The sequence below is a fragment of the Pteropus alecto genome, unplaced genomic scaffold (assembly GCF_000325575.1).
Source record: "Pteropus alecto unplaced genomic scaffold, ASM32557v1 scaffold21, whole genome shotgun sequence".
Lineage (NCBI taxonomy): Eukaryota > Metazoa > Chordata > Mammalia > Chiroptera > Pteropodidae > Pteropus > Pteropus alecto.
The window spans coordinates 16,649,147-16,664,917 of NW_006436282.1; the positions used below are offsets into that span (position 1 = coordinate 16,649,147).

General features: G+C 40.3%; 1 protein-coding gene across 2 annotated transcripts in view; it reads right to left on the bottom strand.

The window, feature by feature from the left end:
- IGF2BP3 (insulin like growth factor 2 mRNA binding protein 3) overlaps positions 1–15,771 on the bottom strand; it is a 111,945-nt gene that overhangs the window by 23,498 nt on the left and 72,676 nt on the right. For both annotated transcript variants that reach the window (XM_006911992.3, XM_006911993.3), the window contains exons 6-10: positions 11,446–11,727; positions 7,804–7,938; positions 6,433–6,555; positions 4,065–4,200; positions 2,427–2,552 (exon numbers count right to left, since the gene is read on the bottom strand). In XM_006911992.3, coding sequence (XP_006912054.1) covers positions 2,427–2,552; positions 4,065–4,200; positions 6,433–6,555; positions 7,804–7,938; positions 11,446–11,727 — 802 coding nt within the window. The remainder of the gene's footprint in view (positions 1–2,426; positions 2,553–4,064; positions 4,201–6,432; positions 6,556–7,803; positions 7,939–11,445; positions 11,728–15,771) is intronic.

Below are 15,771 nucleotides of genomic sequence, written 5' to 3' on the forward strand. Positions count from 1 at the left end.
AGAGCCCATGGGCAAGGACAAGTGCATAAGGGGTTCCGGGGGGGGGGGGGGGGGGGGGAATTGTTAAAAATATAATAATAAACATATAAACTTGGAAAAAAAAAAAAACAAATGAGTATTTTCTTCTCCTGCCCTTGAAACCACGAGGCCATTAGGGGTTCTGAGCTCTTATAGTGTTTCTACCCTTCCTCCTGGCAGCTTCTGCATCTTTTCCTGTTCTCAATGGTTGCTTCTAATTGCACCTACTTGATTTAGTTTTAAAATCTCAGGGGAAGCAAAGACCACCCAATCCAGTGAGCTCTTCCTAGCATCTTACTCTTGGCTCAGTTTCCCTGAAGCGAAGACCACTGACGTCCTTCTCCCCATCCTTATAATAAAACAAAATCACGACTTGTTCAAATCACTCATTTAAAATTGTACAAGTGCCTCAGAAATAAAAATTCCTAATATGATCTCCTTTCTCTTAAAACAATCTTAACTTTTCTAACGACATGGCAACCCAATACACAGAATCATATCACTAAATTAGAAAACTTACTAAATTCAGAGAATATTCATATTCTTCTATTTGCACAATTAAAAAAAAAAAAAATCTACCTAGCAATTGAATTTAGGAATTTTTGCTACTGAAGCACTCACTTAAGTGTAGATGGCAGATGATGTCCAAGAGTGAAATGTGCCACTGGTAACACGAAGAGGCTTTACTGATTGGAATATGACATGTAACCAGGAGAGAAAGAGAGAAGAGTTAAAGAGAAGCCTCATTTACAAACAGAAAGTGAGGAACAGGGAAGTGACCTGGCCAAAGAGAAAGCTAGGTTAGGACGGTCAGCAGAAATGTGGATTAGATGAGAGCTTCTCCAGCATAGAGTTCTTTTAAATAATCAGCTCCTTTAGCTTTCAGTAAATGTCACTTTACACAGAACTGTCAGGAATACATCTGCCCTAAACTCAATCATAGGACACACGCATCTATTTGTAATAAAGATCCTAGCAGGCATATTAAAGGTTAATTCCATGTACTCTCAAATTCCTATTTTAGGCTCACTTTTATCCTTTTCTTAAACTTTTTATATTATTGAATTCTGTAAAAACTAGAAATGCTTGACCTGAAAGAAGACTCTTTAGAGAAAATTCATCTAGTTCAGTCTCTTGTGCCAGGGAGATAACAAACCCAGAGCAAAGAGGAGACTGACCTGCTGTGACAAAAACCCAGGGCAGAGTGGGCTCCTGGGCTCCTCCCACCTGTGTCCTTAGCATCAAGGTGCAAATGCTCAGCTACTTCACATCACCTTGAGCTGTAGCAGAAAGCTTCACTTAACACATAAAGAATCTATTCACACTTGATATGGAGCTGGAATTCTGAGGCCTGTCCTTAGATTAATGAGCTTCGTTACATGGTTTCCTGGCCCAAACAAGTTCAAGTGGCAGATAAGTTTGCAGAGGAAGATGCAAATGCTGCTAGCAGCAAAGGCAGAAACACCCCACAAGAAGAACAGGCTAAGAACACTTAACAGTCTGGTGGTTTCAGTGACAGGCAAAGGAAAGTCTCATTCTTAAAGGGATAAAATACGGACGACCTCAGCAGCCTCTGCTCTCTGTAAAATTCCATAGACATTTTACTCGTATTCCACGCAGTGCGATAACGGAACCCCCAACCTGTTCCACGTGAACATTTTGCTAAATTGGTGTAGGAGGTACCACTCAAAATGTTATGTGATGAGAGAGCAAAAGAGAATCGGAGAGATGCAAACACAAAGTCATAAAGGAAGATGCTGGAATGTTAATTTTATTTTCCATGATTGTCTACCCCCAATCATCATTGATAATACAACTGCCTTATGAACTCCTTTCAAAAAGAATTATTGCGTAAGGTGTCTGCTACGCTGCAATTATTTTCATAGTTTTACTGGTCTCCTATTTCTGACCTCGGAGAAAATGCTATTCTTAAAAAGCAAATATAAAAATAAGTAACCTACCTGTTTACAAAACAAATAAAAGCTGTTTAACACTTGCACACACAATTACCTAAGCTCATAGTTTTAAAAAATATACTCAAAATGAAAAAAAAAAAGTCATCTTTATTGACCTTTCAAAAATCTTTTCCTTCAATATTTAAAAATAACCTCTTTCCCCCTCCCCAAAGTCTCAAACTTTTTATATTTAAAAGCACACATTGACAACTCTACCACCCAAAAACTTCAAAAGAAATAACTCACGCGTCTACAAAGGAGTAGATAAGAAGGTTCTATCGACAAGAACTGGAAACCATGTGCCTGCCCTCTAAGCTAATTTTAAATCGCATGAGAACCAGGTGTCACATTAAGCTTTTTCCCAGTAAATATCTCATGTCACACTTGAAGGCAACAAAGTCTGACTTGTCCCGCTCAACCAGGAGAAAAGAAAGCCAGGAGACATCATCTTACCTCAAACTGTGGGTAAGGAGGAGTCATAGCTGAAGGGGGCCCTGAGGTGGGAGGTGGCATCCCTGAAGTGGGTGGGAACAGACCCAAGGCATTCAGATTTAATCCAGGAATTAAATGGGCTTGAAGCTGCAATGGTAAAAAGGTCCCTTCATTTTACAATTAAAAGATCAAGGATAAGTGAGCATTTACAGGTGACAATATTCAGATTGTGATTTCTTGTCAAGAAAAAAATTATGACTCAAATTTTAGAACAAAGCACAGGTTCCACGTGACTGTATTTAAGTATATAGTTTATATCTGTTCATAGTCTTGGCATTCTAAAGTCTGTGTGCTTGTTTGCCCCCTCCTCGATCGAAGCCACCCTAGATTTGTCAAAGCAGGGAACACAGCCTTCCTTTCCTTTACGACCAGCTCACATTGCTCAGACAAGTATGTGCTCTGTTGACTGCGGGCACACGGTGAATACAGACAAAACTGTACATTAGTTGAAGAAGCAAGCAAGCATTTGTTCACTGAAAAATAATGTATAGACCAGATATGCAGAACCAGCTATTAAGAGACCTTTACTGCCTGGATAAAACTAGGCAGACATGGGTCGAAAGGCCCAAAGCAAAGTCAAGCCCTTCGGAAATCAGGCCCCAGCCGCACGTGAGCACTACAACTAAACACATCCTTGGAGCAGATCCAGGAGTCACAAAGGAGGTTTTGTTTTGGTCTGATTTTATAGGGGTTGAGGAAGTAAGGTGGAGATTAGAGAACTGAGATTTGAGCATACTTGAGAATCTTTTTTTAAAGTCTCAACTGACTCGAATATTTGGATGAGTAGCGACAATGTGAGGGTCGGCAGGCCGTCAAGTGGGGTGAAATGATTAGCATTCTAGCGTCTTCTCACAAAGGTATTATCGTTTTTACATTTCCCTTCTTTTGGGTGTAATGTTCCGGGTGACAGGCCCAATTGAGGAATTTTTTTTCAATCATTTACTTGAAAATTCAAGAGGAACTTTTGAAATGTTACGTCTTCAGCACCATCCCGTCCATTAAGGAATGTCAGCGATTCACTTGTCTTAGCTGTACTTCACAGATTCTTTTTTATCTCCAAGGTTTATGAGTAACCAAGTTTTACATTTGTATTCATACAGTAGCTTTAATATGCACTGTATCTTCTATACTTCTAATAAGCATACAACGTAGGCAGTAGCCACATTTTACAGATGAAGAAACTGATGCTCAGAGAGATCAAATATGCTGTCCAAGGGAACAGAGCTGCAGCTAATAAATGGCTGAGTGGAATTCAAACCCAGTTCACATACCTCTAAAGCCCACAATCCTACTGTACCAATCTCCTTCATACTGACATTACACAGGAGATATCAACCTTTTTTAGGTAGGTATTAGCTTTACCTCCCAGATAAGGAAGCTAAGACTAAATAATTTGCTAAAACCACCCAGATAGCCAAGCCTAATGTCAAAGCCTGTGTCTTTCCAACCCTCCCAGGGCACTTGCTATGGTGCTAAAAAAAAATCAATTAGAAACTACATCTGATGATGACATCATTAAAGAAATCAATATTAATGCAATTGAAAGCGTCTTTTAACTGTTCATCAAAATGAAGACACATCCTTCATATTAAAACTAACGTTCATAGAAGCAATATCATTTTCATAAGACTCCCTGATTTTCTTCATTATCTCTTCCTCAGCTTTGGCACATGTTTCAACACTGCCTTTCACTGTAATGGTGCGCTCTGGATTATACAGCGTCAATTCCTGCAATCTGCAGATTGAAGAAGAGGGGAAAGAGGATGGAAGTTACAGGAAGAAGACAGTTAATAACACTTCAGCCATAGATGGCAATTAAAACCCAACTGTGGAAGCTGGCAGTACGCAAAAGTGGGTGGTCAGACAAGATGAAAAACGAGTAAGCCCCGAAAGACATCAATGCAAGAATGTGTAAAGTTACAGGAAATAAAATACTTCCCCTCCAACCTTCTCAATAAAAATCACTGGGTATACATAGTTCAATTAAGTCCACGTTTTAAACATAGTGTACTTCTTGACCGCTTAAGTTTGAACCATTTTCACAATTTAACAGTGAAATATAAAGAAAATGATTGGAGTAATGTACAGTTTCAGTAGAAACCAAGAACCAGATGCACATAACCGTTAGTAAGTCCCTAGTCTGCACTAACCAATTCTAAGCATAATGGTCATTCTCATGCAATTGCATTTTTGGGGTCACCAACCAAGAAATAAGCATGAAAATATTCCAAAAAGGCAAACCAGAATTCCTGTGTCTAAGCTTACTTTTGCCAGTCATTTTAGAATTTAGATCAAAGTAGGCTGGAAGACATAATGTAAATCAGTTCATCTTGACTAAATTAAAAAATGGTCCCTTGACGACTATTCAGACAACTAAAAAGTTAGAACACAGCAGCAATATTCAGAAACTCCCTGCCTGACCCACGTCTTGCTGAAGCTTCCAAATCCACTCAGACGACATCGGAGACCACCTACGCCTGAGCCAGTCAGACAGCCTTGCGAGAGAAAGCAGTGGGAGGTACTTACCACGGAAAATACGACTAAGAGAATGGACCGAAAGGCTACGGAATACTGCTACAGCTCTCCCTCACATCACTAGAGTTAAATTTCTCATTTTCGCTCCGAGCAGAATATCGTAAGCTAAACTTGAACCAGATAAACAGGATATTATTCCTCAACTATTCTTCTCCAAGTTGCTAAAAATGTAAACATCTACACAATAAGACTATTTGCCTTAGACTACTTAAAGAAGAACTGTATTTCTAATCTCCAGTCCCAACCCACCCCTCCCCTGCCCAGCATTTTACATTACAGTTTTTAAAATAGCTGCTTCTAGAATAGCTGTAAAAGGCTCCCCCACCCCACCCCCACAAAACACTCCCCTTTCTGAGTGCAAATTTTGAGCCAGGGTAGGGTCATTTATTTTGTTTACCACTTTGTGGGGTTTTTTCCTTTCTTTACAACCAAGCAGGACCTTACCTCCTCACCACCCTCTGAAAAAGCCTTGCTGCACAAACATGCTGGCTGTCTTTCCTACCATTCTCCCTTAGTTCATCAGTCTCTTCCCACTTTATCCTTTTTTGGATACTCTGGTGGAAACTAAGAGTAGTCACCCTCAGATAAATAAAACGCCCTCCTTATGATTCCAGAGCATGCATGGACCCTAGATGTGGTAGCCAGCCTCCAGGACGATGCCTCCCCAGCGATGTGCAGTCCCCTCCTACACTGAACAGAGCTGACTTGTGTGAACATTAGAAAAATGATAAGAGTATGACTGCTGAGGCTTATACAGACATTGCTCTTCAGGATCAATCACTCAGAGGACCAATCGCTCTAGAAGAAGACAGCTGCCCTGCCTTGAGGACACCCAAGCAGCCCCATAGGGAGGCCCCCGTGGGTGAAACTGACACCTCACACCAAGAGCCAACAGTGAATTATCAGCAACAAGAGACCTGAGCCAGAACCACCTAGATTAGCTGCTCCTGAATTCCTGATGCACAGAAACTAGGTGAACAGTAATATTTACTACTGTCTTAAGCTGTCAAATGTTGGGATAATTTCTTACACAACAATGCATAATAAACTGGATTATATATTCCCACTTCGGAAGTATATGTCAGAAAACTTGAACAAAACTTCAGCTGGGAAATACCAATGTAAAGTGTTTAGTGCTTCTTGCTTCTTTAGTGGGAATAGATAATGCTTTAAATATGGGTTAGAAACAGTAGACAGTAGACTGAGTCCATCAAGAAATGAATAAGCATGGCAGTACAGGCTAGCTCGAATAGCTGTAAAATCGAAGAAACTATGCTTAATATGTAACTTACAGCTAAAAAAACAGTGTTAGAAATTTTTCAAAAGAACACAGAACAGCTATAAAATGAGAGAAGGTATGCTTAATATGTAACCTACAGCTTGAAAACGTTTGAAAACTTTATAATTCAAAAGAAAGCAAAGCAGCACTTACGGAGATATCGTGATTTTAGTGTCTGTGTCCTGCTCAATTTTTTTAAGATTTCTTCCTTCCTTACCAATAAGACGGCCTACAAAGTTATTATGGGCTAAAATCTTCAAAGGAATTTCTTCTGTGCTGTAAATTAAAAAAAAAAACATGGTCATGAAATCAGGGTAAGTAAACCTACTCTTGGGTAAGAAAGACATTCATTCATTAAACATTTACTTCCTAACCTATTATATAGGGAGCAGTATGCCAGGTAGAGTTTAAAGCTTTCAGACCTTTAGCCTACATGTTAGCAATGCATGAATAGAGGGGGTGAAAAAACATTAACAACTATTTGGATAGAAGTTAATTTTTAAAGCAGTTCTTTTCTACACATTTCAGGGAATATCTTCCGATGATGGATTCTGTTCACTCTTTGAAAACACCTCCTACTCAAATCCATATTCCTAAACCCCCCAAACCAGAGCACAATGTGCAAATGCAAAACAATGTGTGTTTAGCATAAACTTTAAACTTTAAACGGGTGAGACACGCACAATTTATACAAGGAAACAGAAGAAAGTCAACAGTGGTTACGCTTTAGGGGCCGGGTGCAGAGGAGGAAGGAGGCGTCACGTTTCACTTTGCACCTTTCTTAACTTCCAAGTTACATACACATCACTGTTTAAAAATGTCATTGGGGTAATGTGGATGGTGGCCGTTTATTTTTCTCTACACTGAAAAAGAATTATAATCTTATAGCACCATATAACACCTTATTACTAAAATAGATTTAATATGTTTTAAAGGTCCCTACAAATTAAATGCTGGCAATACGTCCCCAGGCTAACTTGAGCACCTTACTCTGGATTCTTCGTTTCTCGTGGCACTGTGCTGAATGCTAAAAGTAACACAAAACACAACCCCACTCAAAGTTCCTGTGGAAAAGATATTCAGAGTTCCAATGTGGAGCATCCAAATAAATCCCAAGTTTCCCTTAGCAGAGAGTAGGGATTTCTCCATCTCCATACTCCCGCTGCTGTAGGGTGGGGCTGGGCAGACAATAAGAACAGAGCCCAGTGAGCTCAGAGCAAAGGAGTGAGGATCTGGGGCCCCCGTCTTGGGTAAAACCCAGAGGTACTTCCTGGACCCCAGGTGGGCTTCCTTGTGTCTCCCAGCTGCCTTCTTCTACTGCTGGACTTTCCCCCATTACCATCACTCACCCCATATCCAAACATGAATGAAAAGAAAATATTTTGGTTTCAGTAGTGCCAACTACTGTAGCTCATCGGGACAACAATCCGTGTTTGTTGGCAATACCCCAGAACTGCATCGTAGAAATCCAAAATAAAACAGCACAAATATCAACCTCTCCATAGGTTCTTCCACTTTACTCACAATTTTATATCTTGAGCTTCCTTATGCATAATCTCCAGAATAGACTTACAAGCCGCAGAGGTGCCTTCAGGGGTAGAGAGGATAGTAATGGACTTCTCAGCAGCACCTGCATTCTCTTTACGATGGACATCGATTCTTAGGGTGGGCACAAGGAGAGAAGAAAACAAGAGCTGTCAGCACGTATTCACAATGGAGTCTACAATTACCAACTTCCAAGTCATAGGACTTCTGGGCAGAGGGGATGAGTCACTTCCCTCAAGAGCATAAGCTCTTGATCAACTGTCAATGTGGATGTCTTAGAGAATAATTTTAATTCCAGGAATACTCCCCTCTCCTCAGTCTGACCAAGCAGAGACATCTTTTCATTCTGCCCAATCTGTATCTGTTTAAAGCTTCTTTTTAGATGGCACAAAACAAACATCTCATGTCAAAGAGCCTCAGACAAAGGCTTTCTTCTGTTCTAAAACAAACAGGAACTGGAATTCATGCCAAGAGGGCTGGAGTCAGAATCCTACAAGCCAGCTCCAACTCCTTCTTCTACACAGTATTCTCTCCCTATTCATTGCGTAAGGAGATTTCGCTCATCTGTTTCCTTTTGCGAGGCTCTTCCTACATTTTTGCCTCCTTCATAGAGGAAAGTCCACGATAAATAGTGAAATGAATGGAATCCAAAGAGATGGATGGCAATTCTCCATGAAAAGCAAATATTTGGTCAATTAACACAAAACGATGTTAAACCTCACTAGCAATTATACACACACCAATTAAAGTAAGATGTATTTTCCTCCAGCCTTGCAAATATTTTGGTAGAGAAAAGTCCTGGCAAGAGGATGGGTAACTGGGCACACCTACACTTTTGGTGGGCGTGTAAAACCAATTGGCAGGACCTGTCAAAGCTAAAATGCTTATTGCCCTTGACTCAAGAATTCTACACCTCATAACATCTCCTACAAACATAATCTCATGTGGGCCAAGGGTGGTGTTTCTCACCCTTGGCACTACTGACATTTGGGGCCAGATTCTTTGTTGTGCGGGCTGTCCTGAGTATTGCAGGATGTTCAGCAGTATCCCTGGTCTCTACCCACTAGATGCCTGTAGCACATCCCTCTTCCAGATGTGACAACCAAAACTGTCTCCTGATGTTGCCAAATGTCCTAAGCGGTGGGTCACCCCTGGTTGAAAACCACTGGCATGGGAACATCCACTATAGCACTCCCTATTTGGAGTAGACAGAAAGAATATTTGGATTATCTTTTAAATGCCACCAGGAAGAGACTTAAGGTTAAATAACCATCCATATCATATCCATATCATACAGCTGTTTAAAAACATGTGGTAAAATTACAGGTACCAACATAGTAAGAAAAATTGCAATACATACCATAAGATTTCTCCTTTAAAGTAAACTTGTCAGAAGGAACAAGTCCTATAAAGATACATCCCCAACTTAACAATGGCTATTAGGGGGAAAGATTTTGGTTTTTTGTTTTGTTTTGTTCTTCATTTTTATGCTTGTATATTTTGAATTAAGAATAAATTAAAAGTCTGCTATTGTTGAAAATGTAGAAGAAAGAAAATCAACTATCTAAAAAAGTGTGTGCGGGGAAATTACTTGTGAGTCCTTTTGGCCACTTATGAAGACAAAGTGCTTCATAACTCATGGCCATGAGAATGACCGCTTCGTTATGCCAATAAAATCAAGGTTTAGATTTCATTTTCCTAAGTGTTTGTTGAAAACTGAAGATGTCTCAAAAGTAAAACCTGTCGCTGAAAATAAAGACACTGTAGAAATGAAACAAATAAAGGCTAATGAGAAATAACTAATAAAAAGCAGTGCCTTAGATGAGAGTACCAATCTCAGAACTATTTTTCCAGCCAGTTTCGATCCCCAGGCACTGTAAGTACTGTTGTCTTTCTAGTTAAGTAACACGGTGAGCTCCCTCCTTCTGGTTTATGTTAAGGACTACTCAATTCTGATCTTCTAAGAGAAGAAAATGTTGCTTTACAGATTAGGTAACCCTCTGAGGCCATTCCAGAAACAGAGGCTCTGATAATGACTAGTTTCAATAGCAAGAATTAATTAAATGCACTGGCAGAGCTCTGCAAATGAATCATCGGATACAACAAAAATTGCTTCCCTTCCCTCTCCATCCTCCATCTTCCTGCCTAAAATAAAACAGTTCAATTTAAATCACAGAAGCTCTTTCACTCTGACAAGGAAATGAGTAACGTTAAAAGGAACAACTCTAATCTGCCACGCGTCAAGGAAGGAAAACCATTTAATAATTAGTTTCTGTAGGTAATGGTGGATCAAGGGAAGCAAGAAGCCCTTCAATTTTAGATTAAAGCCAGGCAAATTTAACAGGAAAACTGATCTAGGCTAAGGTTCACTTGTCTTCCCCATCCCCTACATTATGAGGCGAAGGCCACTGATTTTGTACAAAGGTAACCAACCCCCAACATCTCCTGCTTCAAAGCAAGGAAAGGCACTCTGCAGGTGGAGTGGGCACACCACCAGCACCAAACACAGTTCTTTTTGGTTCTGCATGAGAAATCAGTCAACTGGTTCGACGTGGGCACGGTGCCTATGATGACATGGATACCCTCTTAAGCCTGTTGGAACAAACAGCACCATAGCTGTCCTTTCAAAAAAAGACTCTCCTTAATTCCTTGGACCATATAAAATGAAATCCATTTCTTTCCTAAATTTAAAATGCAAAATAATTCGCAGCCATCACCGTAGCTGGCCCGAGGCCATTTCCCTACCATTTACTGTAGAGTGACACAAAAAAGGTTTGTACACAGCCTCTCCTCCCTAGTACACGCACAGGAAATATGGCAGTAGCAATCCCAGCGATGTGCCTGGTAGCACTCCACAGAACTGGGGGTGAGGAGAGAGTTCATCACCGAGCTTCTCTGGGTCAGAATAGTCACATACAGCATAACGGGATGATTAATAAAGCAAAACAACTAATATGTAATGCATTGAAATTACATGTCACTCATTTGCCAAATACAAGCACCTTCTACATATCAGGCAATGTGCTCAGCACTGGGCTACCGTGGTGAATCATAACAAACAGCCCCTGCTTTTACTCCTGAAAAGTTAGCTCCAATATTTGACCAAGAATTTCCCAACCCCTTAAAATCTGCAAATTAAAAGTCCCAATCAACATCCTGAAGAAAAAGTCATTCTGGCTCCATGGCTTAATCATGAGATAAACTTAGACCATAAGCTGAATGATACTTTACTCAAGTAAACCAAGACTGAGAAACTATCTCTGTATTGGACCCAGAAAATTACTTCAAAAACAAAAAGGCAAGGGAGTTGGCGGAACACAGAAAAACCTAGAAGCTGCCCTTTCGCTCACCAGGGCCTCTCCCATCACAAGTGGATTAGGTATCATTTGTTTTCCATTCGTGTGTGAAAACTTGAGGTTCCCTTTGAGATTAAGGTTTAGCCTCAGATTTATATAAAACACCAAGATATCAATCACAGGGTGTTTCCAGATTCCCAAGCACTGTACGAGAAAGGATCGTAACCATGTTCAGACAAACGCCAAGTGCAAGAACAACATATTCTATCATTAAGGTTCAAGGCGCGTAAATGTCGTCAACCAGCCCACACTCGGGAATACTCACTTAGACTGGGTCTGTTTGGTGATGTTCCGAATGGTAGCACCTTCTTTTCCTATAATGGCTCCAACAAATTGAGTGGGAACCAGCAGGCGAAGAGGCAAGTCACATGGTTTCGGCTTGGACACGGATCCCGGAGACCCCTGCCTCGATGAGCCTCTCTGCCCAAACCCACGGCGACCTCGCGGCTGCTGAGACGGGTTCTGCTGAGCGGCCATTTCGTCAGGGATGAAGGCCACTTTCAAGGTGAAGTTCTCCAACTGGAATCCATTCAGTTTGTCTAAAGCTCTGGAAGTTGACAAGGAGCAAGGGGGTGCTAAGAAAAAACAAGCTATGTAACAGCCCTTTAAGCAAAAGCAACACCCATCTCTTCCACCCAGGACCACTGGCTCTAGAACTTCTTAGTAGAGACACCGAACAAGCAGAAAGAGAGAACACGCTTAACACCCCCTCCCAAACACAAACACACACACACACACACGCACGCACGCGCACGCATGCACACACGCACACTTCCTTTGAAGTACACACCGGAAGGAAAAGACTGACAAGTTTCCAAAGGAAACTTCTTTGCCATCTACCAATGAAAAATAGAAAGTTAAAAAAATTCATCAAACTTTTTATTTTTTACTGAGGTATAACTGGCATACAACACTGCATTAGTGTCAGGTGTACAGCATAAGGACTTGACGTTTGTATGTATTGTGAAATGATCACAATAAACCTAGTTAACATCTGTCACCATACATGGTTACAAATTTTCTTGTGATGAGAACTTTTAAGATCTACGCTCAGTGACTTTCAAATATGCAATAGAGTATTGTTAACTGTAGTCACCATGCTGTACATTATGTCTTCATGATTTATTTATTTTGTAACTAGAAAGTCTAGACTTTTTGACTCTCTTTACCCATTTTGCTCACCCTCAACCCCCACCCAGGCTCTGGCATCTGTTCTCTGACTCTGTGACCTTGTGGGTTTTTTTTTTAAGATTCCATATATAAGTGAGGTCTTATAGTATTTGTCTTTGTGTCTGATCTCTGACGTTTCACTTAGCATAATGTCCTCAAGGACCATCCATGTCACCACAAATGGCAAGATTTCATTATTTTTTGAGGCTGAATACTATTTGTGGTTTTCTTCATCCATTCATCCATCAATGGACACTTAAGTTGTTTCTATATCTTGTAAATAATGCTGTCATTAGAACTCCCGAATAAGCTCTTACCCAAGAGGTTAGTAACAGCCTAGGAGTTCCCAAACAGCAAGAGGGATGAGCAGGAAGTCCTTGTTCCAGCTACTCTTTCCAAATCAGAAGAGAAAAGACTTAGAAATATACACCTCCCTCACTTCTTACAAAATACAAATATTAAAACATTTTAAGCATCAAAGGACAAATCTCTCTAAACCACTCACAGGAAATTGGTAGAATTTAATACTCAGGATAGTCAGTAGCTCAATAAATTCTCATTACCTATTATGAGCCAGTCCCTGAGAAAACAGCAGCCACTGACCTTGTGGAGTTTATGATCTGATCTGGGGCAGAGAGACAGGGGTGATGGGAACCAAAAAAAGCAAACGAAGCTATTTTCTACCTTATCTATCTATCCATCCATCCATGCATCCATCCAACTGTTTTAAGAGAAGCTTTACTCTTTTAATCATTTCTGATTAAAAGAAAAGTACCCAATTATTATGGAAAAGTACCCAATCTTAAGAGCATATCTTAATGAATTTTCATAAGATGAACATAGATCCAGAACTAAGACATACCAGCACCCCAGAACCTCACCAGTCCCCCTTCCAGTAACTATCCCTAACACCATGGATTAATTTTGCCTGTTTTAAACGTCTATATAAATAAGTATATATCAATACATATGTTATGTACTCTCTCCTGTCTGGCATCTTATACTTACCATGTTTATAAGATTCACAGGTATTATTGTGTTCTACCTTGCCTAAGTATTTTAAAAGTGGAGAACTCAATAAAAAAATTAATAGAGAAAATATGGCCAAGACTTCAAAAGCAACACATAAACATGCTCCTAATAATACACACTCCTAGTACACAACAAAATTAAAAGCAAATAAAGGTCCCACACTTTTTCCAGGGTTACTCAGATTCTTTGTTCGGATTCTATTCCAATGGGCTTTGGGTTCAGCCCAGGAAGGAAAAGAAAAACAGGCAGGAAATGGTCTCTTCTCTAGTTGCTCAGTGGTCATTTCTGGTTTACATAACTGCTTTCCTTATCTGGAGATCTTTCAGCTTTTTACTTTGATGGAAAGAGGAGGGAAAAAAAAGAGATAGTTCTAGCACCACAAAGGGCACCGAAAGCTCAGCATGGGAAGGCAGGTGCAGACACCCAGACGAGGCACGCTGGTGCTCCCAGGACCCACAACTCTGCCCTCTTCTCTTGCTCCAGCCCCAAGTGACGTCGCTACCCTACAGTGCCCAGCACACGACTGAACTCGTATTGCAAAAGATCCCAGTCGTACAGAAATACAAAAGAAACAAGATATTTCTGTCACCATCACCAACCCTCCAAGACCCTTCGCAGAGTCAGTTACACACAGTGACTTCTGCAAACAGACCGGTCTTTTCCATGCTTATACACATGGACGTGTTCAGTACCTCCTTAAAAGCATAACTGGGATCTTGATGTACATATTTTTGTGTTTTGCTTCCTCCTCCCGCCCCCAAATATATCTTAGGATGTTTCCACGTAATTCTACATCAGAGGGCATTCTCTTCGTAAGCTTCGTGGGGTGGTAGCAGGCACCTTGCTTTCTCCCTCTCCCCTTTTTCCTTAAGGAAAATGTGGGTTAAGGGCCCTAAAATATTTTGGTTATCTCTGAAGGAAGGCAACCGCTAAGAAATTTTATTAATATTTATTATGTATGTTTATTATAGAAAGTTGCAACTGCAGAAGTTTTAAGCAATTAGGTATTTAAAACAACTTTAAACCTCTCCAGAGACCACGCTTTGAAGGAGAAACATATCACTGATAGTTCTTTCAAAAACCTAAGGAAATGTGAATCTAGTGAAGGAATCAACTCAACCTACAGGCATAAAGGACAGTATAGTTTACTATAATATCCTTTCCCATCATAAAACTGAGTCCTGCCAACTTCAGAAGAGAGTAAGTAAATTCTGACTGTGGAATTCAGTCAGTAATGTTACAAAAAAGGTAAATGACTTCTCTCTTGAGAGAGATGAACACAGAAAGACACTCTTCTCCATGGAGACAATCAGAGATAAGCCTGTAAGTCACCAGAAGCGTCTGTGCATTCTGGGGCTGTCTAAATAAAGTCATGTGTCCCAAGAAACAACTCTGCTGACTTGGCAGGAACTATAACTTCTAAACTTCATTTTTGCTTTTAAGAGATTTTTTTTTTTCCCCTGAGGAGAAGATTCCCTCCCTCAGAGGTCAGAAAAGCGTGGTGCTCCAGTACCCAGGGCACAGTCTGAGCCCCACAGGCTCCAAAACTTGGGCTGTCCTGCCAGAGAGCAAACAGCACACGCTATGCGTGTCCCACTGTCCAAGTGCCAAAGGAGCAGAGTTTCCAACCCCTCAAACCGCAATGCTCCCAATGTGGACATAGCTGAGAAAGTACGGAATAACCGAACTGCAAGCAATGGCTTCCTCATGACTAAAGAGGCTAAGTTTCTGAATTTTAAGTCAAACACGAAAACCTTTCCCTATGCACAATGTCTGATATTCAGCTATGTCATCTGGTGGTTTGCTGAGTCCATGGGGAAAACATTATAGTATTTTTACCAAACATACAATATATATAAGATGTATGATGATAAGGTGACAGATGTTAACTAGACTTATTGTGGTGATATTTCACAATGTATACAAATATCAAATCATTATGTTGTACACCTGAAACTAATGTTATATCAATTCTACCTCAATTGAAAATAACACATTGAAAAAAGACATAAGATGAACAACTGTCATGATTATTCCAAACACATGCATTCAGTTCAACAGAACTCAAAGATGTTTATCCAACCAGTGTATTGCTCAGGATCCTATTTCCCTTCATTACCTGACTCTGCTCTGACACTATTTTGAGTTAGTCAGAAGATGAGTAGTTTTGTTAGTAGCACTTTACTGTATTGGTAAGAAGTTTATGGCGTAGTTCACAGTTTATAGCCAAAAGGGACTTGAGAAGGAGAATAAACAGTTTAATTTAAGGATGAGGGAGAGAAAGAAGAAATGAGACCCAGAGAAGTTAAACTTATCCAAGGGTAAAACATACAGATCTTAGTAGTGAAAAGGAGGATGAACTATAGAGCCCAGAATTCCAGCCCAGCAG